The following is a 27,585-nucleotide window of genomic DNA, read 5'->3' on the forward strand; positions in this document are numbered from 1 at the left end:
GAAAGGATTAGGATCAAATTCTATTTCTAATATTGTGAGATTTCTTTTAACAGGTCACAGGTAACAAAACATAGAATGAAATATTGTTTAAATGATACAATAAAATAATTAGTTATCAATATATATCAGGATCAATTTATTGACTGATTATCAGCCCTCTGTACAATCTCCATTCACTGTGATGTGATCAGCTGATCAGCTCTCTCTCTCTCTCTCTCTCTCTCTCTCTCTCTCTCTCTCTCTCTCTCTCTAACCCCGCCCTCTCGGGGCGCGCAGGGACAGTGAATCAAACACACTTGGCTGGTGTGCCGGAGGAGGAGAATCAGACCCTGAACTTGTTCTCCGGACCGAGTCGCTCGGTGTGTGGGTGTGTGTGTCCGCGGAGCTCCCCCCTGGTGCGGCGCAGCGTCAGCAGCTCTCCACGCCGGCCCGGCATGCACCAGCCGCGGGGGACGAGGAGGCAGTGAGCCTTGGAGACCCGGAGAGATGCAGGCGGAGGACATGGAGGTGCCGATCATCCATAACCTGAACGATACCGGAGACAGACTGAGGCCGAGGGGGAAAGATGTGTTCAAGGAGCAGCAGAAGGAGTCGGAGGTAAATCCGAGAGGCGTTTGTGTACAGTGGGAGAAGGCAGCGTGTGGTGTTGGGGCGCACTGGAGGTGTGTGTGTGTTTGTGTGTGTGGGTGTGAGGGAGAGAGAGAGAGAGAGAGTGAGTGAGTGTGTGTGTGTGTGTGTGTGTGTGTGTGTGTGTGTGTGTGTGTGTGTGTGTGTGTGTGTGTGTGTGTGTGTGTGTTAGAGAGAGAGAGAGAGACAGAGTGAGTGTGTGTAGTTGTTGCTGGGGAGTTTTCAGACTCAGCTCTCCATGCAGTGTGTGTGTGTGTATGTTTGTGTTTGTTTGTGTGTGTGTGTGTGTTCTGAAGCATACACACATGCAGACAGACAGGCTCACAGACACCAAGGTGCTATTTTGGCACCGGCTCCTATAAATAACCCAGCAGTAATCCTACAGTGGTGCTCAGTGAGGAGGAGGAAGGTGGGGAGAGGTGACTGCTGCTGTCAGGACCTCCACCTCTACCACCACCACCAGACCCACTAATACCACTAAACCTCCCACTACTACCACCAGACCCGCTACCATCACCACCCCTAAATCCACCATTAACACCTCTTCCACTACCACCACCACCACCAGATCCACTACCACCACTAAACCCACCACCAACACCACCACTACCACCAGATTCACTGCCACCACTAAACCCACCACCACCACTACCACCAGAACCAGACCCACTAACATCACCAACAGACACACTAACACCACCACCAGACCAACTTTCACCACCACCAGATCCACTACAACCACCAACAGACCCACTAACATCACCAAACCCACTATCACCACGACCAGACCCCCTACCACCAGCACCAGACCCATCACCACCAGCACCAGACTACCACCACCACCCCTAAACCCACCACTACCACTTAACCCACCAACACCAAACACACCATCATCAAGCACAATGCATAAGCTTTATATCCATATTGAACTAATACAAGACTTTACTTTGGCCTGTGGTAATGTGATCATCATTATTTTAAACATGAATTCTTCCAAACACATAACAATGACAAGCTGTGACCCTCTTGGATTTATTATTATTCTCACTATTGTTTCGACTGTGACATACTGGAAAATAATGAGAAATGCAAACTGTACGTTCTCACGGTCCATTGTGACTGATTCAAATATCTAATCTTATTCGACCAAATTTAAAACTAAAAGATCTAGTTTGATAACATACATGACAAAGAAAAGCAGCATGTTTGGCATTTTACTTGAAAAATAACTAAACTGATTGTTTTAAACAGGCAAATTCTATTGACGGACAAACCAAGTTATTGACTAATTGGCTTGTCAGCTATTAATGAAAGTGTTTAGACTCAGATTTATGACCTTTGCAAAATACACAACTGACAATCAGCTAAATCAGAGCTTAAATTAGTAATCGACCAGGAGATTGAATTTAGATGAACTGGCAACAATTTAGATAATCAGTATGATCATTATAGTAATTTATCAGGCAGTAAATAATTCTTCGAAAAAGGTTTTCTCTCTTTTAGTGTAAATTGTAAAAAAATCTGAGTTTGGAGTGTTGGTCCGTTTGTGCACAACAAAAAATCAAAATAATCAAAATCGTCATCATGTTTGAATAACGTCTCCAAGCACAAAAACAATGGAAACCATAACTCTTCAAAAATGTGCCCATAATTGTGTTAATTTCAATTAACAATTCATCTTTATCCAATCAAAAAGGCAATTTGCAATCAATTTTATGAGTGTTTGGAGTCGCCCTCTGAAATATGGACCTGTAAGTCTCCTCTGGTTTGTACACTTTTCAGAGCCGTGGGCTGATGCTGATGCTTCCTGGCCTCAGTGCACCAGAGACCCGGCATCTGTGATGTTAACCTCAAATCTGAGTCGCTCACGTGTGTGTTGACCGTGAAGCAGTCATGTGTTGTCCGTGTGGTAAATGTTGGTCAGAGTGGGGGTGTTGACGTCGTGCCTGGTGTTAGCACGCTGATGTGGTGCAGGGTGTGTGGCCGTGCCAGGTTGGCGTGGGGACGGATTTCGCTGTCAGCTGGCGGCAGAGAGGGGGGGGAGTGCTGGCGTACGAGCCAGTGAGTGAGACTGGAGAGGGAGAGAGGGTGAGGAGGAGTGACTGACTGAAGGGAGAGAGAGGGAGAGAGAGGGTTGTCTGTGTTGCTGCTCGAGGGATTGAAGAGAAATCTCAGTTGGCTTTGAAAAGAGCAGTCAGTCACTTTTACATCCTCAGGTGACAGTGGGCTCTTTAGTAAACACCTCAAGGACGGGTCCAAATGAATCTTCAGTCTTTATAAAGGGACATTGGTTGGTTCCAGCTTTTTAAATGAGAGGATTTGCTGTTTTTCTCAGTTTGATACTGTTGCAGATCAAGAATCATTTGGTTTTGAATTCGGGTCAAAATAGGAGACAATTTGAACGTGTGCGCCAACAAATTGTGACAGGTATTTTATATAATTGTGACACATCATAGTAAATAGCTTATTGATTAAATTAAATAGTAACTGAAGGTTTAAAGTGAAAATCATTGTAAGTTTAGCTTCACACTTTATATCACTAATTTACAATCTTTGGATTTCGGACTCCTTTCTTTTTCAAAAAAACACTATTTTCTTTTCATTCTTTTTTTTACATTGATATTAGTTATATTATTTCGAAGGCGTTTGAGGGTTATTTAATTTAAGGGCTACTCCAGCAATTCACTAGTGCACTCCCATGAATGGGATTCACAAGAAGCAGATTTAAAAAGAACATGGGATAGTGTCAATTTAAGTCCTCAGCAACAAGCCCAAAAAAGATCCTACACTTACTGTAATATGCAACTATTATAATCTTGAGCCCTGGCTGCACCCACACCTCCAAGCTGGGACACTTATTTGTAAGTGCATCTTTAAAAAGGAAACTTGAGTCATGGGTCCTCCATTTACTTTGGATGATCTGTTGATTGGACAAAACATAAATATTTTAAGACGTCCCTTTGACCTTGTGGACTGAACTGATCATAAAAATGTTTGTTCATAATCATAAAAATATGAGACGCATTTTTCAGTAATATAAAAAGTTGTGAAGGGACTGTACAGTGGCAGCAGTGGATGAATGTTGGTGTATGGATTTTTTTTTTTACAATTTTGAAATTGAACTTTGTATCATTTAAGCAGCAACCACAAAATCAGCAACATGTGGTTTTCTAATGCTGCAAAAACTATGCACCTCTTTGAATTTCCAAATATGTGATCAAGCTATTAAAAAATTACAAGTATTCATCCATAAGATTATGATCTAACGACACGGTCACACAAGCTCGAATGCAGGCAAATGTTGAGGGTCAAAGTTCGCCGAAATGGATCTCCACAGGAAGCCTCACCGCAGGAAGTAATGGTTTTATTCGGCCCCTCGCTTGCAAAGATTAGAGGAGAACAGGAGGTTCGCTACAGATATATATTCAAGTATTTGTGACCCTACCCTAATAATAATTTCTGCACATTATCATCTGAGAGCTAGCAGTGAAATTGCTGTTCCTAATTGGCCCCTTGCAGCTTGATCACTACTGAGCAGTTACACAAAGGTGATATTATGTCGTTTACATTAATTTGTAGTGTAGGAAGCTAAAGATGAGACCAAAGATGTGGACATAGTTTCTGCTTGTCAGTCAGCATTTTGGTCTCAAAGCCGCCGCCGCCGCCCTCAGACTTGTGGGTAATTTTCGGTAAATCATCCGTGCTCCCAAGCCGTTTTTCATTTCCTGGTTTACAAGTGCAGTAATGACATCAAACCACATTACTGCGGCTCGATGTCATAAACAAACCGGTGGCTGACGTGCTGCTGTGTATTTCAGTTGGTGCTGACTCGGAAGCAGCAGGTATTTATACATGACAGCACACAGCAGTTATTTAACCAGGACTGTTGACTCAGAGCACATCCTTATTTACAGTCGTGGGCTGGTCCGGGTCTCAGGGCGGCTCTCACAGGGTTTAACACGTCTGGCGCTCGGGGCCTGGAGGCCTGCCATTGATGTCCTTTAAATCTCATTAACATGACATGAATCTGTAATCATCCTTGTAGGGAAATTTCTTCAGTTCAAGTCTCACACCCAAAAGATAAACAGAGAAAAAACAATAATGTTCCTGTCGCCAGCTTGATTCTCTTACTTCTGTTTCCCTGCTGTTCGTCCCAGGAGGTGATCTCACACATGTATCCTGGTTCTTTTATTTGATTCTTTTTTATCATATGGACTTATTGGAAATCCACTACCTGGTTTGTATGGCTACATGCTTTTTTTCATTGTGCAGTATTAGCCTGCTTTTATTGAGGTGTGACTATATATGTGTAATGAGGATGTGAACTCCTCTGTGAGCTTGTTTGCTTGTGTCACTGAAGTGTGTGTGTGTGTGTGTCTGTGTACATGTTAACTAGTTTTTCATCATTAGAAAGAATATGAGGTTGTATTATAGTCTGTATATAAAGATGGACGAAGCCGCCATCTTGCAGTTTTGACATCATTCAGAGCCAGAATCTGCGCAGTAATGATGGAGGTTTGGAGCCTTGGCATTGAGGTCCTGCCGATAAACAAGCTCGTCCAATCACAAGTTTGTCTCAGCTGTCAGTCACGACTTTTCAACCCATTTTTATAGCATCAAATAACTATGGAAACATGGTTTATAACCTTTACTGCAGCCAGCCACCAGGGGGTGATCAGCATGATTTGGCTTCACTTTTGAAGCTGTCATGTCGCCCATCATTGTAGTCTATGGGTTGTACTGTGCTTTGAGACGATCAACAACATAACCCACTCAAAATGACAATTCTAACATAGTGATGCTGAGAGCTTCAGATTTACTTATCAGCTGCTATATTTATTCTATTACTCACCTGCTGTATTATATTTATCCATATGTTGCTACCTGGTCCTGTACATATATACTTCATTCACATTAACTGTACATAATTTATGTCTGTATTACTGCGATCACTTTAATCATTCAGTATTTATCCACCTTCTTACAATCAGTTTTCACAGCCGTTATCCTGTTCACCATCCTTTTACACTCATACACACTACTCTCACTTGTTGTTTTGAATTGGAATTTGAATGCTCTTCTGAGTAAGATGTTATTTTGTAAAAAAAGTATTTAGTAAAGAGACTTACACAAGCGTATTCTATAGTTATCAGCAGCGGTTTGGATATTTCAGTCTGGATCACAGTGGTGGACTGACATCGCCATCCCTGGAGCCGCTATCTTTTTTCATTCCTGAAAGCTTGGACACGTGCTAATCACAGGGTGAGGCTGAAGTCAGATCTGAGAGAAAGACCCAAGCCTGGACACAGCAGCTAATCTGCTCTGCAACAGGGGCCATGTCCACTCCTGCGTCCTCTCTTTCCTGCGGTTTATTGCTTCACTGGTGCAGCAGGACGGACGAGAACCTCCTGTGACTGTTCAGTCTTTCTGATTAAAGCGGCACTGTAGCTGAGTGTGCCCATTGAGAGCACCTGTAATTGTGAGTGGCTCCGGATAAGGGGAAGTGAGAGGGAAAATTATGTAAATTACTCATCAGCAGCGTGTGGAGATCCAGCAGATAACACACACACACACACACACACACACACACACACACACACACACACACACACACACACACACACACACACACACACACACACACACACACACACACACACACACACACACACACACACACACACACACACACACACACACACACCAGGCGAAACTACGAGCCTAAAGCGTGTGTGTGGGTGATGTGTAGAGCTGAAGTGTGTACGAAGGCAAATGGAGTGCAGAGTAGTGGTAGCTGTTGCAAAGTGTGAATAGCCTGCAGTGTGTTTGCGTGTCTGTTTGTATGTGGGTGTGAGGGCATCTGTGATTGGCCGAGTTCAGTGTTACACTACTGCACAAGCTCATGTGTGTTTTCTTGTGTTCACAGAGCTCCATGGACTCTCCCAACCTGGAGTTCGAGTATGGAGACACGGACACTGTCACCGCTGAGCTCTCAGGTCAGACTCCTCCACAACTCACAGTGAAATGTTTTAAAATTATGTTTTTTTTTTTTTAGTGAATGAATATTTGTGCACAGCTCCATTTGCAAACACACTTTTTCTCCATTTTATTGTTTTCATGTCTGATGTGCTGCTGAAGTCATGAATGGTTTTCATGTGTGACACAAAATCTCACCCACACAATCCTCTGGTTTCTACTCAGCATGCAAATTACTGTGTGCTAATGATTGGAAAAATAATCCTGCATCTGCACTCATCTGAACAACACCGTAATCATATATTTAAGTGTTATTCATAAAAAGAACCAGACCTCTGCCAAAGCCCTTGAATTCAATCAAGCCGCCAAGATTCATGAAACACTATAGTGCAGTGCCTGTTCTAAACCGGCCAGTTTGGAAAGGGCTGTTTGTTTGGCCTGTGGTGATGCTGGTTACAGTTTTCTTTCTGAAACTGTAAAAGTGTTCTGCAGTAATTGAGCCGTGACAAAGTAAAGACCGGCTGCTGGAGTCAGTCCACAGAACCCTGTTTATTCAAAGTTCAGTGAAGCTCGACTCTGTACGCAGAACCCCCGAACTGGAGAATCAGTTATTAATATTGAACGTGTCACACCAAGTTCAACACTGCACTTCCTTGGGCCCTTAACAATACAAAAGCCAAGTGTGAAGATAATATGATGAAAAGTTCTGGAGGAATATGAGCCACACACAGAGGGACAGAGATTTGGGGGATTATTAGATTAGATAGATTCCCTGGGAAATTGGTGAAATATCCAATGGCAATGTCATAAAACTTGAAAATTAACGTCAAGGATTTGTCCCATTGTCCAAATCTGCGCCTTAATTTAATGTCTCTCTCTTGGTCAATGTCCCATACTTTCACCAAGTTTTGTGGAACTCTGTTCAGTAGATTTTGGGTAATTCTGCTGACAAGTCAACAAACCAACACACAAACCAATGGACAGGGCTGAAAACATGGTGGAGCTGATAACCTGACACGTTGTAAAAAGCTGAGAACCAAATGTTCTGGTCCTGACATGTTTTTCAGACACAATCCTTATGTGTATGACTAATGTTATGAGTAATCATGAACACTGATTATACATTCAGGCTCCATTATCTGTGTATCTGGTAACACTTCATGTGCATCCTGGTTTATAAATCCCAAAAGAGGCATAAATGACAGGCAACAATGCTGACTGACATGTCTTATTGTACTCTAATACAAGTAGTTTATTCCCATGTATTATTCAGATTCCTCTCCTCTACAGTATTACCTGTTTTTTGGGGGATGCCAGTAGATGTGTATGAGAGAAACGTTTAATAACAGCATTGATTTAAAGTCAAAGTGATTGTTCTCCTGGTGGGTGATTTGCCAAGAGTGTTGGTGAAGCACATAGACAGTGGCGGCGATTTTCCAGCAACAGCTTCTCGTGTCGGAGGAATGACGACAGATTTCCGAGCAGGACGAGATGCACAACACAGTGAACAGTTGTTAGACGGAGCATGAAACAGATCAGACTCACACTGAGGAGACAGGAGCTCAGAGCGTGTCCTGTTTGTTTTTGTGGGTTGGTACATTTTACCTGCGGGAGCTTTTATGTGTCGGCTTTATTTTCTGTACTATTTTTTTATTGCTGTTTTCTATTCTGCTCTTAAATATCGTTCGCTTAAACCAAGACATTAACAATAAATAGAAACACAAAATATAGACAGAAGTATAGAATTACGATATTGTAAAAATACACTACATACTTTAGGCAGCTCATATCTATGAGTGTGTGTAATTTGTTGCAACTTGATTAAATTTAACTGGACTGTTTGGCCTTGACGGATGTGGGCTTTGGCTATAATTCTATATTATTGTGTTCACAGAGCTCTACAGTTACACAGAGGAGCCGGAGTTCGCCCTCAACAGAGACTACTTTGAGGAGGACTTCAGGAGCCATGGTACTGTGTGTGTGTGTGTGTGTGTGTGTGTGTGTGTGTGTGTGTGTGTGTGTGTGTGTGTGTGTGTGTGTGTGTGTGTGTGTGTGTGTGTGTGTGTGTGTGTGTGTGTGTGTGTGTGTGTGTGTGTGTGTGGCCTGATTGCGTTGTCAGGTTAAGTTCACCCAGATATCAGAAAGATTTCCTGGGTATGTTGAACTCACTTCGTAGTAGAGGCCACAGGTGTGACTGTCAATGCCACTTGTACAAAAACGTTAACACAAAACAGGTTCACAAACACACACACTCAACCAACACGTATCAAACACACACAAGTCCACAGCCAGCAGACCAGTGATGCGGCTGCGGCTGCTGTTGTTACTTGTTTATCACAGAGACCTTGACGGCTCCTCCGACTGTGTGGCTTGTGTTGACTGACACAACAAGACTGAGTCCCTTTGTGTAGCTCTGAATGCCCCGACTGGCTCCAGTTTGCTGCCAGATAACAGCGTCCCTAAGTGAAAGGTTGAAGGTTTACAAAATGTTCCCATGCAGCATTGTTCTGCTTTCTCATCACGGTAAGCACAATACAATTTATGTAATTACAAGAAATAACTACATTTCAGATTGACCAACTATAATTATTCTATTGTAAGTCCATTTCTTTTGTTTCTTTCCTTTTGTGCATTTCTCAGCTTCACACCAAAAGCTGTGAAAGCTCAGTTTTCTCACGTCAGACGTCCAACGTGAGCCAGAGCTGCTCTTCACTGTGTGTCTGTGGGTTTTTATTTTTAAGCCGAGTGGTGTGAGGCGAGGGTGACCAGGAACATCAAAGCTCTGCTCTTTTAATCTGTTCAAAGGCTGAATATCCCCACAGATACTGATGGGAGGGGCCCCATCCCAACTATGCGATTAATGTAGAACAAAGCGGATTTTCCGACGTGAACTTTGACATTTTTGCCAGTTTGACAAAGAGATCAAGCTTTAATACAGTGTTTCTTTACTTGATGTGCAAAATAATATTGATGCAATGCATTTGCTGGAAAAATTCGTACTTCAACATACAATTGTGATTGGAATTTCTTAAAATGACAGAAACCATCTCTGAGACTCATCTCTCTGACGTGCAAGTTTTTGTGCGGCCTAAGTCCCATCCATTAACATGGAGGAGGAAGGGTTTATGACCTATACTGCAGCCAGCCACCTGGGGGTGAATGAGATGATTTGGATGTACAGATATATACAGAGAAATATCCTCCAACAGTTCCCCTCAGCTCTAAGGGGTGTTTTAGCCTCTTTTACATCATTGTTTTGGTTTATATACAGCCTATGGTTTATTTTCAGTTTCTCCTATTTGGTGCTAATCATTTCAGTAACAACCCATTTCTTTGGAATGAAGGACCAATAATGTTGAAAACATTGTGTCACACGAAGACCATAGTGAGAATAAACAAGACGCCACAAAGGTCCCAAGGCTCTGTGAGCATACACAAAACAAAAGCATCTTTCCCTTTGGACTAGAGCGAGAGAGCCGGATGATCTGTGTCCTCCTCTAACTCACAAGTCCTCTCCTCTCCGAGTGCAGATGAATAGCAGGATTAGATGAGAGCTCCGGCTGCTGTTTTACAGAGATAGAGCCCGGAGCTGCCTCTTTGCATTACAGGCTTTTCATTAGTGTGTCTGTGTTTGTGTGAGCGCTGCATGTGAGCTGTCAAAGGCTGGTTTTACTGATTGGCTTGTGCTCTTTGTGTGAGTGTGAGTGTGTGTACATCACGTCCACTGACAGTTTACTCATATGTGTTTTTCGCATCTAGCTTTAAATTCTCAGTCATTCACATGACTAACATGTCTAATATCTCTAAGATGTGAGTTGACAGTGTAAGTCAGAGTCTCCTAAGTAGAAGATCCCTGCTCCTCTGATCATGATGATCATCATGACTCTTAAGCTGATTACTGTCTACTTAATCGAATTCTCTATCCAGAGAAGGCCTGCTTGTCATTTAAGTTGTGTGTCTTTTTTGTAGTAGTGTAAGATCTGCTTTACATAAGACTAAGTTTATGCTAGTGCTAATAATCCTTTTTATACGTCTGCGACAGCCAATGGTCTGAGGCATTATGTTTTCCCGTAGTTCGTCCGTCCGTCCCATTCTCGAGAAAAGCGCGATATCTAAATAATGCCTTGAGGGAATTTCCTAAATTTGGTACTAATATTCATTTGGACTCAAGGAAGAACTGATTGATCAGTTGTCACTTGTACACAGATAAAGTGTTTCAGTGGTCAAAGGTTAACCCCTTCTATTTCTATGGGAGTTTTCCCGGTCACTTTTTAATAAAAAGATAGCATAAAGAAAAAAGAATCCATCCTTGAACTCTGTGTTGTCTTCTAGGCAGGAGGTGGATCGAGCTGGCGGTGGAGGAGCAGAGGACGTACGTGATGAGGCTGCTGGACGCACTGGAGGTGACGGACAGAGACAAGAGGCTGAAGGTGGCCCGAGCCATCCTCTACCTGGCCCAGGGTACGTGGACCTAGCACCGTGTCTTTATAGAAGGAAAAATACAGCTGTCACTAATATAATTAAATTAGTGGTTCCATTCTATTTTCGGGTCCTATAAGTCATGACATTGGGCTAGCATGCCTAGTAGCAGAACTAAATGGAATTCAGTCATTATTTATTTTATTATCTTTACCTGTGCGCTTCCTACTTTGGCATGCCAAAATATCTTAAATGAAGATTAACATTTCACTACTACACTATGTTACTATACTATACTGTACAATATATTGCAACACTATATTAACAACAAGGTCAAACTCAAGAAGAAGCGCTGAAGGTCATTGAGAAAGGATCATTCCCAACAGTTTATGGGATACATAGTTCCGTCACTCTTGAAATAATTATGTTCACAGTCTTGTTCCTAACTTGATTATTTTGCTCTGAATCAAATGTTTAATGGTCACCATTCATCTCGTTGCTGGTCGGCTTTTTTTTGGTCAGGATTTTCTGAAAGGTCAATAGAGAAAATGAATGGGAAATCTTCTTCTCTTGTCTTTCTAAAAGTTGGTGGTCAATGTTTGGCTGTGTAGCACATATTTTATGTTGTGTGATGTTTACAGTTTGAAACTCTTTATGTGAGAGAGAATAATGTGTTATGGATCTGGGAATAACAAAAAAAATAATAATCACACACCAAAAAAAACCAACACGCTTTGTGTCCTATTTTCCTCGCACCTTTACCCAGGAGTGTTTGATGAGTGCGACACCGAGGTGGACGTGCTCCACTGGTCCAGACACAATGTCTTTCTGCTCTACGACATGGGCATCTTCACGGCACTGCTGGAGCTGCTCAGCATGGAGATAGAGTGAGTAGGCTGCACCGAACTTGCTGGGGATATATGAGTCATTAAAAACTTTTATTTGCTTCTATAATAGAAAAAACTGCCAGATCATCAGTTACTAAGAAAGATCAATAGCATCATTCTTAGTGAGGTGCAAAAGAGCTCTTTTTAAAATGTATTTCCCCCTTGGGTAAGGGCCTGCAGCAATAAAGGAATGGGGAGGGCTGTAGTATCGATTATGATTTCTTACCTTGAGGTCTTTCATTGAGTGGGCGGCAGGTTTCACACCTCCAAAAGGTCATAGGTTCAATGCCAGTAAGAGTCGACATGTTTTTTGTCTCGTTACAAGATCAAAGCTCTCCCAGAATCCTCCCATCTCTGAAGCTCGGGTTCCCCCCACATGCTTTGTCCCCTCCCAAATCCCCCATCTCCTTTTTAACAGCTCACTCAAATGACAGCAGAGGAGGTTTGTGGGCTTAGAAATACACACAGAGAGAAACTGAAATGCAGAAACACAGGAAACACGCCGTCTGTGATCCACACTTCAAACCATCCGGTGAGGACTCGGCATGGCAGCGCCTCCTTGAAGTCAGCTTTGCTGCTGCTGGTATCAGTCTCAGTTGGGATCCAGCGTTTCTTTGCGGTTACATAAGCTGCTCTTAGGCATCATGGCACAGTCTGTGCTATCGCCAGGCTGCACAGCAAAGCATTGTAAGCAAAGCAATCAGGAAAATGCACACATGGGGCTCTGCAGGTCATGGCTGGTTATACAAAAAAAAAGAAAGAAGAAGGCATTAAATGGAAAATGAGAGTGGGTTTGATCTACACAACATATCATTATTATGTGGTGGTCATACAGATTTGTATATTCTCACCTGTTCTCTATTTGATTCCTTTAATGTGCAGTCTGGCTATCATTTACTATTAAACGAGTAAAATAATGTAATTGTTTACTTGTGTGTGTGTGTGAAGCAACAGCCAGGCGTGCAGCAGTGCAGTGAGGAAACCTGCCATCTCTCTTGCAGACAGCACAGAGCTCAGGTGAGGAGTATAACCACAACACTCCACATTCTTAACATAAGGACAAAGCCCATAAGTCATATGCAAAAATATTTATTTGTTTTTATATTGTATTTTCCTATTTCTCAGTTTTATGTTTCCTCTCTTGCTGTTTACCCTTGTGTTGTTCGGCCTCATGTATAAACAGATGTGCAGACTTACCTGCATGAACACGTACCCATCTAATCCCCAAAATGTAATTATCTTCTGTGCTGCTCACATTCATTTTCAATCTTTGCTTCCACTTAATGGGATTGATTTTTGAGCAAAATTGGCTAAACGCTCCTTTACACACACACACACACACACACACACACACACACACACACACACACACACACACACACACACACACACACACACACACACACACACACACACACAAAGCTCCCCTGTGCATCCCCCGGATGAACACTTAGATATAATTACAGGTAAGAGGAGTAGATTTGCAGCTAATTACAGCCGCAAGATTGAAAACCGTTGTAGTTAGTTTGAAAAAAGTGAAGCGCATAAAACCCATCAGGTGAATGTGGATGGATGCTGCATTATTCATCTGGCAGAGCCCAGGAATCTTTTCCTCCCATTTTTATAGGCAAAAGCAGACTACAAATACCCAGTGTTTTTTTTTATTCGCCATTTTAGTTTTTTTGACATGGAGATCCCTTGTAAGCCTATTGATGCTGTTTAGGGCACCAGTTACATGCCTCACACACACACGCACACACACACACGGTCAAACTCACCTGTGTGCATGTTTCTTTTCTTTGCAGAGTGTTACTGAGCATCATGTATTTGATGGTGGAGACCATTAGAGTTCAAACAGAGGATGACCGACCTGAGTGGATCGCAGCCAGAGAGGCCTTCAAGAATGAGTTGGGTATGTGTCATTCACTCCTGGAACCACACAGTGCTATGTTCTGAGAGAGATATTCATATATCCATACACACAATCCAAACACATTGGCTTTGACCTTTGTCTCTTTAGGTTCACCTCTGTACAACGGAGAACCCTTTGCCCTGCTCCTCTTCACTATGGTGACCAAGTTCTGCAGCATGAACGCCCCACACTTCCCCATGAAGAAAGTCCTCCTGCTGCTCTGGAAGACGATACTGGTTAGTACGTCACAACCAGTCATACATCATCCACATAAGGCACAAACATGTGGGGACGGAAGATAAGAGAAAATCAAAATATAAAGTATTGCTCCACTATTTATTTTATCAGTTTATCTATTAGTGGGTTGTATTGTATTTTAGATGTGTAAAGACTATTTCAGATATGTGTTGAATCTAAATTGTATCAGCTGAAGTGCTAACAAGTCACAGACATTTTAAACTTAACATCAGGGGTCACAAGTAGATGTTATTTCATTTTAGGGTCCACGACAGGTAGTGAAACTTTATTAACAACAAAAATGATGTGTATTATGTTGTATTTATGCAAATTACCTACAAAATGCACAAACCACATGTATAGATTTATATATATATACTGTGTATAGCATTACATTTCCCAACGCTGTCTTACTGTCGGTCCATCCTTCTGTCCAGTTCACCTTGGGGGGTTTCTTGGAGCTCCAGCAGATGAAGGTGCGAGGCCGGGAGCGACTCAACCTGCCTCCTCTACCGGAGGACAGCATCAAGGTGGTCAGGGCGATGAGAGCGGCCTCGCCCCCGGCCTCGGCCATGGAGCTCATCGAGCAGCAGCAGCAGCAGAAGAGGGGCCGCCGCAGCCGCAGGGTACAAGACCTCCCTCATCCTCCACACACAAAATCAAAATTCATGAATAATTCCCTGGGAAATCTGTGAGAATGTCTAAAATGTCGCAATTAATAAAAAATTACTTGATTTGCACGGATCTACACCAAAATTAAATGGGTTCTTTTCCGGCCCATGTCCCATCTTTTCACCAAGTTTCATGGAAATCCGTTCTGTAGTTTTTTTATAATCATGCTGACAAAGGAACAGGAACATAACGTCCTTGATGGAGGTAAAAATATCAGCACTTTAGTTTCTTCTCAATATTTTAAAAGACACTTGGTGTTTAACCAGCTGTTAATTTATCTCAGTAACAGAAGACAAAAGTGTGTTTGATACCTTTTAACTCTACAACATAACTATATTACTAACATCACATTATAAAAGCTAACCAAGACTCATCTCTCCATAATTTGCCCTTTATATTGTTGGACAGCTCCATCCGTTTCAGGTAAATTTGATTTGTTAAATTCCCTCTGTACCTCTTCTTTCCAAAAGTCCAACATCATCAGTTCCCTGTTGTAAGTCAGTGACCACAGATGATCTCGGTGCTGGTGTCGGGGAATCTCAGCCCCTTGTATTTCTCGTAGAGCTTTGACCCGACAGCCTCTTTCTCTCTCTCTTTCTAACTGTCTTATGGTTTCTCATTGCCCGTCTCCCTTGTGTCCCCACAGAGTGCCTTTGTTGATAGCTTGGAAGGAGACAGTCCCTTTCCCAAGAAGCAGGTCTTTACCCACAAATTCCCTCGTTTTCCTTCTGCATTTTCCTCTCTGCATCGAGCTGGACCTTTTTGCACTCCTCTCCCACGTCCTTGCAATCTCCTCTTTCTATTTCCCTCCTCTATCTGCCCCCTGCCTTTCTTCCTCCTTCTTCCTAATTTTTCTGTCCTTCCCTGATCTTCCTCCTCCTGTCATTTAACCTTATCCAAGCTTGTTGGTGTTTGCCCCAGTTTTCCCCTCGCATGTTGATTTAGATTTGATCTGTGTCAAGAAAGAAATGGATCGGAAACTCAAAAGTTTAAAGCTCTTGAGTCATTGTGGTGTTACCGTGCTCTCTGCCTCTCTTCATTTTCTCCACCTGCATATTTTTCACTTTCCCTCTCGTGTCTCTTATTTCCCTCTGTCCTTCGCTTATCTTCCTTTAATGCTTTATGTTTTATTTATAATCCCCACCTGTCTCCTCCATTCCCATGTACACTTTTTCAATCTTACTTTTACCTTGCTTACGTCCCTCACTTCCTCCTCTGCTCTTTCTCCTCCCCGTAATTCCTGTCCTCCCACTTCCATCCTGTGCTTTTCCCTCTGTCTTCACCTCTCCCTCCTTATCTGCCATCATACTGTCCTCCCCTCCTTTCCTTACCATATTTCTTCCTCCTCTGCTCTCCCACCTTTTCTTATCCCTGTTCCTATTTCTCTCTCCATTTCCCCTTCATCCTCTTACTGCTTCTCTGCTCTTCCTCGCACTTTCCTTCCTCCTTACTGTGCCCGTTACCTCCCTCTCCAACACCATACTGTCCCTTGTCCTCCTCTCCTTACCTTATTTCTTCCTCCTCTCTCCTCCTCCTCCACCTCTTCCTCCTCCACCTCTTCCTCTTCCTCCACTGTGGCCTGCTCAGTACATGGGTATGGGGGTTTGAGAGATAGGGCTGACTTGCTGGCTGTTATCATTGGCACTGGAACGTTCACTGTATCCACTGTCCCCATAAAGACGGTCACCTCAGACATCTGCAGTAGTAGCACCCCCCCCCTGTGTAGTTTTCATCACATTGCTACTGGGTTTGGCCTCAAAAGAAATCACCTTGCACTGTGGACTCTGGACTAGGGGTCAATGTCATGAAAATGCATTCATGGAGGAGGTGAAGCGAGATCATTACGAGCACTGTTTTACCTCCGCAGGTGTTTGGGTTTCACTTGACCTCTCTCTGAAATGGATGTCATTGGAAGCGGCTGTCCCCTAACCCCGATGGAAACAACATTTAGCTTGACCTCACAGAATGGCTTCTCCATAGAGAATGGCTCACGACACTGTTTCTCCTCCTCCTCCTCCTTCCTCCCTCTCCACCATACACTCCTCACTTAGCATTGACATTAGCATTAGCACTGTCACTGGCGCACCATACATCGACTGCACTATCTCAACTTATGTCTAGTCCGCTGACTCATATGCCTGATGCTTGCACTATTGCCACACTCATTCATTAGAGAATTTGATACTGTGTGCTTGTGCGTGTTTAACACTTGAACTAAAATGGAATTGTTTGTTGATGAGAGCTTAATATACAGTTTTAGCCATATGGGCCTTGCTTGCATTTTTTTGCTGTTTTGGTTTTAAACGTGTGGTAAGTCTAATCACTAATGTTGCTTGAAGTTGCTGTGGAAACTAAAGATAAATGTGACATTGATTTTTTTTTTTTTGAAATGGTATTTTTTTACACGACGGGACTGAGGTCAGTGTAAATTTATATGATTTTTCCAGTCCATTGGGACGTCTTACCATCCGCAAACTACAAACACACTCCAAACAATACAGATTTTATTACTTTTCAGATTAGCCCGATCAGCAGATGGAAACAGTTCGCACACACATTCGATTTGTTTCGATGAAACTGGCATGAATCTGAACTGAAAATGCCTGGTTAAGTTCTTTTCTTTGTGTTCCTTGTGTTACCTACCTGAGGGAATGAAAATCCTGTTTGTAAGTTTACCTGCAGTGCATTTACATTATTCATACAGTCATTTGGGAGACACCAAACATTAAGGGGTGAATAAGGGAAAAGATATCATCCAATAGCCATTAATCCAAAACAACTTTAGTTCTCTCCTAAACTTCACCTCTTCAAAATAATGGCATAGTGGCAAAGCATCAGTAATGTAATATTTAAAGCTTCCCATGAACTTTAACCTCTTAACTTTAACTGCTTTACTTTGCTGTTTTCAAATGTAGGTTTTAAGTTGTTCAAATGAATTTAGTCCATGTTGTTTGACAGTATCACACAGTATATACAGTATTCTGATCAGCTTATTCCAACTCTTCATTGAAGCTATATCAAGCATAAATGGCAACACAATGGAATCATCATTTTATTACCATTTCCAGAAAGGTCAGGCCTGTGTATTAGTTTTTATTTTATATTTTGGAAATACTTGATTTACAGGAGAATATAAAATAAAGGTAAAAGGTTATGCCATCAGGTAAAGTGTGTGTAGTGGTTTTGGGTCAAGTCATTATGCAGTTGTATGATTTTGCTGCTGGTTTAATGGAAATGTCAAAATTATTGGCTGGATTTGTTACTCAGTCTCAATCTAACCACCCGTCCTCTCTCTCCCAGCCCCTGGTCAAACAGGACAGCCTGGACACGTACAACGAGCGGGACCCCTTCAAGAACGACGACGCCCGGGATGAGGAGGAGGACCCCGAGGACACGGACAGCGGCATTGAGGGCGAGGTGGACCCTCTGGACCGCGACGTCATCATCCAGCCTCCGCCGCCACCGCCTCCTCTGAGACCTCCTACGGAGAGGGTCAACTTCCCCAAGGGCCTCCCCTGGGCCCCTAAAGTCAGGTTAACTGCTCAGGTTTTTTGTTTCGGATTCAGCTTTCGGCTTTGTTAGTAAAGTAAGATAAGGTGCTGTACACTTTAATTTCTCCCATACTTGGAAATGATATACAAACACTATGCTTAACTTCAGCAAGCTGTGTTACAAACAGCTTATGTGAAAGCTATCTATGGAAAATAACACAGGCATTAATGACTTGACCTCCTAAAATGATCCCCAGCAGACGTTTTAGTCTTCTAACAGCACTTAAATAATAAAACCTCCCAAGTTATGGTTGGCCACCTTCCATTTTAACCACTACATCAGAGAAACCTTGGCTGGACAACCAGGACTGAATGCCATTATCTTTCTGGAAGCTCTGAGAAATTAAAGCTAAATATATGAAATCGTCTCTCCTCGCTCTCTCATCCAGCAATATGTTCTCCATCTGTGTTTTCCAGACAGTAGCCTGTGTGTCTCCGCAGGGTGCAGGCTCGCTGCTGCTTTGAGGACATGAATAATGCATCTAAGAGAGGACACTTTTATATTATTTATCATGCCACAATATCTGCAAACCGAAATATCTGCAGACCTAAAGTGTGTTTATGTCCATGTCTGCAACACACAGGCCTGATCAGTGGCAGCTTCTGAACCCACTGCACAGAGAGCAGCAGCCGATAGTGTGACTGATGAGATTTGAGAATGCTTGCGTGTGTTTGTGTGGGTGTTTGCTTGCCTTGAAAATCCTGCGATTAGTTGCCTGTTCGGATACATAATTGTAGCAGCAGGCGTTCAGAGATGGATCTAAAATCTGACTGCAGCCCGTCTGTGTGTCCACAGGGAGAAAGACATCGAGCACTTCCTGGAAACCAGTAGAAACAAGTTCATCGGCTTTACTCTGGGAAAGTGGGTATTTCTTCTGAGACGTCCTCGTATTATTCTTTCAAACTTTCCTCTCAGACGCTGGTCTAACTGATGGTTGTTTTGCAGTGACACAGAGACCTTGGTGGGCTTACCCAGACCCATCCACGAGAGTGTCAAGACTCTGAAGCAGGTGAGCGTCTCATTCTCTCTGTAGTTTTAACTCATTTAAGAGCAAATCTCCTTCTCCTTGGTCTTTTTCTTCTTTTCTTTGGCTCATTACAATCTCCTAATCAATACGCCCTCGCTGCTGAATCCCCTGACACTGGCACCCCACTTGAAAATCCATACGTCCTGTTTACACAGACTGAGAAGTGTAGTTACACAGATTAATGCACCTCTGGTTGTCAGTCAGCAATGCTAATTAACCCTTTTACTTTGATTTGCAGTATTTACTGTTGTTTTTGTTTTTCAGCACAAATATGTGTCTATTGCTGAGGTCCAGATCAAGAGGGAGGACGAGCTGCAACAGTGTCCGCTGACTCTGGTCAGTTATCTTTTATATATTTTTTAACTTAGGAATTTGATGCTTTTCTCAAAATCTTTGAAGACCACACATGAGATGAATGGAATTTTTAAAGTGATGACTACTTGAAATGTCGTGTATTGTGTTGTTCAGGGGGAGGAGGATGTGGAGGAGACTTCAGCAGAGATCCTGTACCTGGGTATGCTTCCTAACCTCTCCCAGTATGTGGTGAGTAGCTGATAATACTACATACATACACTTCTATTGTTCTTTGTTTGATGTGGTCGTCAACAAGAAAAGCAAATGGAATTTCCCATAATGCTTCTTTGATTTTTTTCTTTGCCTTGAAAACACACAACATCAAACTTTTCTGCTCTAAAATATGTTGTTATAAGTTAAAGATATGTCTTTTTTACATATACACATAATGTAAGTCACGTTTTTTTTTGTTGCTGCAAACCTTTATGTGGATATACAGTAATTATCAGATGTATTGAGGTACAGCATATGGAGTTCAGGGGAGATTGTCTCTATAATCAGATGGAGTAACCATTTTCCTTTGAGTATCACAGATCTGTTGATGTGTGAGAAGCAATTTAAAGGTCTGGAACTCGGCTAAATTCACCCTGCGCTAAGATGATGAATGTGTCAAGCTGTTTCTTGTGATGTTTTTTTCAGTTATTTTTTTCCTGTGACAGATTGCCCTCCTGAAGCTGCTGCTGGCCGCAGCTCCCACCTCCAAAGCCAAAACGGACTCTATCAACATCCTGGCTGACGTGCTGCCTGAGGAGATGCCGTAAGTCCTCTCCCAGACTGCTGTTTTCATGCAGCCACAGACATACAGAGCCACATATACAGTAGCTGTTTGTTGAGCATTTTAGCACTCGAGTCACAAATGTTCATAAAACTCGAGCAATCTCTTTACTTTTCTTCTCTTTATTTGTATAAACATAGGCAAGAAAAGTTCCGTTTTTATAACGTTTAGATTTTTGATGGAAAACTATCAGAAATATGGTTTGTCTGGGTTGTTTTTCTACAGGTGACTCACTGACACTGAAAGGTTACCTATTTCGAAAAAACGGCTTTAAAAATTCACAACCCAGTCTGATATTTTTATCGCTGAAATCCTTTCAGCTTGACATCGATGGAAAACTCTGAACTGAAAATATACTTGTTTTCAAAGAGGAATGAGCTGTCAGTCTTCTAATGCTTTTTTTTTCTTTTATGGAGATAAAGCTGTATTATTATAGACTTGAAGGCCTCACAGTCTGTGTGTGTGTGTGTGTCGTGTGTCGTGTCCTCCAGTATCACAGTCCTTCAGAGCATGAAGCTGGGAATTGACGTGAACCGTCACAAGGAAATCATAGTGAAGGCCATCTCTGCTCTGCTGCTGCTGCTCCTCAAGCACTTCAAACTCAACCATATCTATCAGGTAACACACACACACACACACACACACACACACACACACACACACACACACACACACACACACACACACACACACACACACACACACACATATAACCGTGCACAATACACAACTACAGGCAGCTCACATTAACATCTATTTCTCTCTATCCATCACACATGCACAAATAACGCTGCACCTCCCCCAGTGCCACCTACACCATCCTCCACCTGATTATCCGGTCAAGCGTTCCCATTTTCTCCCCTCTTTTCATCTTCGTCTCCTCCCCCCACCTTTGGACCTACAGCCCCCCACGTGCCAGCCTCCATCTCAGACTGACAGTCGGAGCCCTGTTCATCTCAATGACAACAGAAAACAGATTGAAAGAGAGAATGTGGCCGAGAAACTGCTCCTAATTATAATAATATAATATAATTTAGCAAAATATTTGGTTTTATTTTTTTTTTTCATCTGCAGCGCATGCAGATATTTTCTGTTGCTAGGAAGGGACATTCCTCCACTGTGTTGTAATTGGCTGCTCCTCCCAGTTATGGTGGTGGCGCCCTCTGATGCCACAAAGAGAGATTACACTAGCAGAGTGCAGCTGATGTGGGGAGTCGTATCGATTCGTCTTATTTGACCACCACACAAACACTGTATTATAACATTGGACAAATCATTGAATGCAGTAAAATAAAGCAGAATCTAGCACATTTTCAACGACCACTCAATAAAATACTGTAATATGAGCTGATGAGTTTCAGAAGCAGAGTCGCTCCTGTTTTTCATCTTTGTAAATCTCCTTGTGTGAGGTGAAGGACTTTCATTCAGCTGCCACACAATGATAAAAAATCCACTGGTTCTTGACCTGTTCTCCACACAGCAAACTCATCAATGGGTTATTGGTTACAGGATTTTTTCTATCTATTCATCTGTCCTTTTCTATTACAACATCTAAAAAGTGGTATATGAGTTTAACATGAAATCATTTTCTATAAGGCCAAATGATAACAAAAATCAGTCTAGTGAATTTCTTCTTTGTGTAAATTTGAATTTATTAAAAAAGTGCTATACAAATAAAGCTGATCATATTATTATTATTATTATTATTATTATTATTATCATTATAATTATTATTGTTGTCAGTTGTTGCTCTTTTCCTGTGTAACTCTTCCACACTGACGCCTTCTCTGTTTCTGCAGTTTGAGATTGTCTCCCAGCACCTGGTGTTCGCCAACTGTATCCCACTCATCCTCAAGTTCTTCAACCAGAACATCATGTCCTATATCAGTGCCAAAAACAGGTAGGATCCTGTTCTCTTTCACTCCTTTACACTGGTGATGTCTCTGAACAGCACAGTTTATCTCTCTATATCCCACCAAAAAGAGCAAAACTGAAGCGAGAATTGGACCCTTTGTTTTTTGTGTGTTTTCACTTCAGCATCTGCGTGCTGGACTTTCCTCACTGTGTGGTCCATGAGATGCCTGAGCTCACAGCTGAGAGCCTGGTGAGTCACAACACACCCGACGCATCCTAACTGCATAAAGGTCAAGTATGAATATGCTCTTCCAGAACTTACCATGACCTGAGTCTGTGTGTTCTTTCAGGAAGCAGGAGACAGCAACCAATTCTGCTGGAGGAACCTGTTCTCGTGCATCAACCTGCTGAGGATCCTGAACAAACTGACCAAGTGGAAACACTCCAGGACCATGGTGAGGAAATCTGAATCACAGCAGAGTCTGGAGATGTGACATGATACATGTAAAATCTAAATTTCTAAATAAATGCATCTCTTGCTGTCATCTGTGTCCTATCAGCATCTGACATAGACTAAACACTAATATGTAATTTTACTCGGATCCAGGGCTCGATCAGTTTGAAGAGAAACACTAAGGAGGGCTACAGAACACATTTTCCAGCCATGGATTAATATTTAGATCGTAAAACACCAGTTCTGCTCTTCTCTTTATCCCGATAATAACCTTTAACAGATGTTGGTGGTGTTCAAGTCGGCCCCCATCCTGAAGAGAGCTCTGAAGGTGAAACAGGCCATGATGCAGCTCTACGTCCTCAAGTTGCTCAAGATCCAGACCAAGTACCTGGGCCGCCAGTGGAGGAAGAGCAACATGAAAACCATGTCAGCCATTTACCAGAAAGTCCGCCACAGGCTCAATGACGACTGGGCGTACGGAAACGGTAAAGAAGAGTCTGGGGAACCAGATTCATCAACTGTTTAAACTGTTCACTTTGAGCAAAGCTGAGCTGGTAAAGAGAGAGAGTTTAAAGCCAAAATGAGCCAGATTGTTCACAGTGTATTGCAGATAATTTAGAACTTAATATTTTTATACATAACTTATAGAATTTTCTCAAATATAGTTTCTGTCATTATAGTTTGTTCTTATGAAACTTATTATGTCTGAGCAAGAACTTTTCCACTTGGTTTTCATTAGTTGAGGGAGGAAGGGGAGAGATTTTGTCCATCTTTATTTACAGTCTAAGGTACAGAGAGTAAACAATTTGAATAATGACCAAAAAATAAATTCAGGAAGGAAAGGCAACATTGTAAATATTTGAATGATAAAATACACATGAATTAGTAAATAAATACATTTTGAGTATATTTTCAAAACCAAGAAGGTCTTTTTTTTGTCTCTTTTGCAACCTTTCTTTATCTACATTCATCATTCCATCTATCTTTTATCACCAGTGTGGACATTTGACGTGTATTCTATAGTAAAAAAATGTGCAGCCTCTGTAAAAGACGTTTATAGTCCTCAGGAACGTTAGATCCTAAAACAATCTGCAGCGTTCATTATCAGAGCACGCTGTGACTCGTATTCGTCATTCTCCTGGAGCTGTGGCTCGGTTTAACCTCTCAGATCCTCATAGATGAAGCCGTCACAGTGATAATTAGTCCCAGTTGTCCTCCTCCACCCTTACATGCAGCTGATGAATAGAACAAATCCTGCAGAGTAAAAATGCATTCACTCAAAGCTGTGTGATGATTTCAGGTTAGTAAATGCTAATTGTATAATTAATGCTGCGTTTATGTCTCTGCCTGTATGGTAACTGTATGTTCCAATATGTGAGATCTACAATGGTACGACAGCCTCTGGCGACTGGGGTTGCGTTGCCATGGCAACAGAGAGACGGGGGACTTTTCAGGGTCACAGTCCCTTTGTGGAAGAGCAAGTGATCTGTCACCATTGGTGTTAGAATGAATAGATGGATAAAAGGAAAATAAGGGAGAGCATGAAAAGAGAGATAAAAAAAATACAGAGAAAAGATCTGAACATTCATATGTATATTTTAAAGAATTTTTCCTCCTCTCTTCCCAGATATCGATGCACGGCCCTGGGACTTCCAGGCGGAGGAGTGCGCCCTGCGTGAGAGCATCGAGAAGTTCAACAGCCGCCGCTACGACAAGAACAAGAACGGCGACTTCATGCCCGTGGACAACTGCCTGCAGAGCGTGCTGGGCCAGCGCGTGGACCTGCCCGAGGACTTCCACTACAGCTACGAGATGTGGCTGGAGAGGGAGGTGTTCTCGCAGCCGATCCAGTGGGAGGGGCTGCTGCAGAATCCGTGATGGAGATGAGAGAGCGAGGGGGGTGGGGTGAGAGGCGGTGGAGTCAAAGGTCACACACACACACAAGCCTGTCAGTTTGGTTGTAGGGGTGCTACAGGCGTTGCTGCAGAAAACGGAGCCCAAGGAGAAGAGGAGTGAGGAAGGGAATATTAATCTGCACATCAGTGATGTGGAGGAGAGGAGTTGGAGAAGTGGCCTCTCGGGCCCGGATGAGAGGAGATGGAGGAGAAGAGGTGACGAGCAGACGGAGCTTCCTGCGGCGAGCTCAGCAAAAACAGACGCCACACGCATGCACACACACATGCACACACACTTGACGCTAACATGTGCCTATGACTACTATGAACACACATGGACGTGACAGGTGAGAAGAGAGGTAGCAGTTCACAACAAACATCTGATATGACTGTAGCAGGAGACAGTTCTGGCCACTTTACTGCCCCTTAGTGTTACATTACAACAGAAACTCTTCTGTCCCCTCTTTCTAAAATGTTGGTGCTTTTTTAACTTACTGATATTTCTTTTCTTTTGTAGCGATACGAGTAGTTAAACATTTTATGACACAATTTTTTTTCAAAAGAAGATGTAAATTTAAATGATTTCTATTCAGTTGATGCCTTTTTTTTATTTTGACACGGAGCCTATTGGCTTGTAGTTTCTCGGTGATGGATCAAGTTTTTGTTATGTATTTTGTAGAAGAAAAATGCCTTTTGGAAGCAAACCACAGGGTCATTTTGATAGTCCAAATAAGTACCAGTTCTCTGAGCTATTTCCTCCAAAAAAGAAGGCACCAAAAATATACAAATATATATATATATACCAGCTGTAAGTGTGCGGTTTGTTTGTGGATGTTCTAAGTATTTAAAAAAAATGCAGAGGATGGTTATTTGGGCACAAAGCAAACAGAATCTGCTTGAAGATACTGCATTGTGAGGTAGGTTTTATTTACCTATTTGATCTATTTTAAACTGAAAATCAACTATACACTAGAATCCTTGTTATTCCAGAAAAGCTCAGTATCTTTGACATCACAGAATCAGATCTGTAATCACTCACGTCCTCCAGGATTCATTCGTGTGCATGATTAAAACCCCAGCCATGATCAGAGTAGAAGGAATTCTGTTTGTAGGTTAATTTCGACTGCGCGCTTCAACCTGCTGACTTGCTCTCCACCTGTCTGACAACAGCACAACACGTAAAACCACTAAATATTAAACCAGCTCCCCGGTGGTGGCCATTGCCTCGCTTGTTTGAAAGAACACAAAAAAACACATGGTGCTGTTTTTCTAGTTCGTCTTCAACGGAACCTTATTATTCGAGTACCTACCACCTGAGTTGAGAGCTTTCTGTACTTGAAGCACATTCACGAGCACAGAGGCCAAATAAGCGTGACCACCTTTTTTTCCACGTCACTGGTTCAGATTGTTATCGACTTGTGTCGACGGGTCAGGAGCCGTCATGTATTATCTGTGTATAGAAGAATCTTCTCTGTGGGAATGTGCATGGCCACTGTGTAGTTTTGAGTATCTGTTCACACTTAAATAACTGTATGTGGAATGTCCTTTATTTGTCTAATGATGTATCCAGCACAATTAGAAGTGTAGTTTTTTAATCCTAAAGCCACAGTGTGCTGCTTTACGAGGGGTTTTATTTTGCTTTTCTTCTTCAGGAAGGTGACATGTTTGAAAAAAAACTATAACAGATTCTCAGGTTTATGGAGATAATATATTGCAACAGTTTTACAAGCTTCTGTCTCATTGTCTAGCTCACGACATGTAGTGATGAATACACATTTGTCAGATACTAAAATAACACCTCAAGCACTTGTCCATGGACTGTTTATAAATATCGATGACACCTGTTCACTTCCTTCCACTATCCAGAAATGAAGCTAAAATATCCCGGATACGAACACTGCTATCTTGTGCATTTGGAGTCAGTCTACGCAGTAACGATCAAGGGATGGAGCTGCGGTAGCGAGGTCCTGTCGCTACACATGCTCGACCAATTACAAGTCAGTTTCACAAATTAAAACCAAATTGGCGCTTGAGCAAACATCAGTGTGATGAGAACTACCTAAAGTGACAAAAAACATCTTTGAAAGAAATATATTTGATGTGTACCATCTGCTTACAGGTGGAAGGATTTATGACCTAAACTACAGCCAACCACTAGAGGGCGATCAAGATCCTTTGGCTTCACTGTTATGTCATCCATCTTTATATACAGTCTATGATCGAAACATTTACTGAGTAGGCAAAGACAATAACTAGTTGTTGGTTAGTATTTATGTATTTTTTGTATCTTGTGCCAAATTAGTGTGCCATTTTCTCTTTTTATTTAATTATTGTTGCCTCCATGACGATATGTAAGTTTTTTTTATTTATCACCACTAAGGTTTGCAATACAGAAATGTTATTTTCTACCTGAAAATTGTACAATCAATGAAAGTGCTGTTTTCTTGTATCTGGTACAGTATCTTACCAGACGTGTTTAGCATTGTTTGGATATTAGTACAGTATTTGTGTTTTTTCTTACATGCATTAACATATCTGTATCGTATAGATGAATACTCAATACTGAATTTTATTCAGGGTATGTGCAATTACAGATCTATAGAGGCATTATCGAATAGAATGATGAATAACAATATCAGAGTTGCTTATTAAACAATGTTGAACAATTGTGATTGTTGGGGAAATAATTATTTGTCAGTTGAGGGAGTCGTGCAGGGTGACAGCGAGTGGGAGAGCTGGGTTACACACACACACACACACACGCACACAGTGAAGGTCACACTGACCACTCACTCGCATCACACACTTCCTCGGGCCAATGTTCCAACAGTTCGGGTACAGCTGCTGCGAATGGGGTTGTGAGCATATGCCCCCCTGTGATGTAAAACGGCCCTGTGCTTGTCGTTCAGCCTCAGAGTCAAGATACAGTGTATAACCAGGGAAA

General features: G+C 42.2%; 1 protein-coding gene across 4 annotated transcripts; it reads left to right on the forward strand.

Annotated features, from left to right (window-relative positions):
- The first annotated feature begins 265 nt into the window (after positions 1-265).
- On the forward strand, positions 266-27,304 carry strip2 (striatin interacting protein 2). Of its 4 annotated transcripts, none has more exons than XM_034578423.1 (22): positions 266-597; positions 6,554-6,623; positions 8,498-8,572; positions 10,936-11,064; positions 11,789-11,909; positions 12,858-12,926; positions 13,715-13,821; positions 13,930-14,057; positions 14,496-14,684; positions 15,377-15,427; positions 18,031-18,263; positions 19,078-19,143; positions 19,228-19,291; positions 19,574-19,645; positions 19,778-19,852; positions 20,323-20,420; positions 20,930-21,056; positions 22,238-22,338; positions 22,476-22,542; positions 22,643-22,747; positions 23,027-23,231; positions 24,374-27,304. In XM_034578423.1, the coding sequence occupies exons 1-22, from the start codon at positions 487-489 to the stop codon at positions 24,622-24,624; spliced, it is 2,514 nt and encodes an 837-aa protein (XP_034434314.1). In that variant the 5' UTR covers positions 266-486; the 3' UTR covers positions 24,625-27,304. The 4 variants fall into 4 exon arrangements, with proteins under 4 accessions (XP_034434314.1, XP_034434316.1, XP_034434315.1 ...); XM_034578425.1 differs by having other exon boundaries at positions 18,046-18,263; XM_034578424.1 differs by having other exon boundaries at positions 12,864-12,926.
- The last annotated feature ends 281 nt before the right edge of the window (positions 27,305-27,585 follow it).

The sequence above is a fragment of the Hippoglossus hippoglossus genome, chromosome 23 (genome assembly GCF_009819705.1).
Source record: "Hippoglossus hippoglossus isolate fHipHip1 chromosome 23, fHipHip1.pri, whole genome shotgun sequence".
NCBI classification, from domain to species: Eukaryota; Metazoa; Chordata; class Actinopteri; order Pleuronectiformes; family Pleuronectidae; genus Hippoglossus; species Hippoglossus hippoglossus.

Coding starts and splice junctions, on each gene's coding strand:
- strip2 (XM_034578423.1), top strand. CDS start 487: ATGCAGGCGGAGGACATGGAGGTGCCGATCATCCATAACCTGAACGAT. Junction 13,822..13,929: donor GGCCTTCAAGAATGAGTTGG/GTATGTGTCATT, acceptor TTGTCTCTTTAG/GTTCACCTCTGTACAACGGA. Junction 19,292..19,573: donor GTGTCAAGACTCTGAAGCAG/GTGAGCGTCTCA, acceptor TTTGTTTTTCAG/CACAAATATGTGTCTATTGC.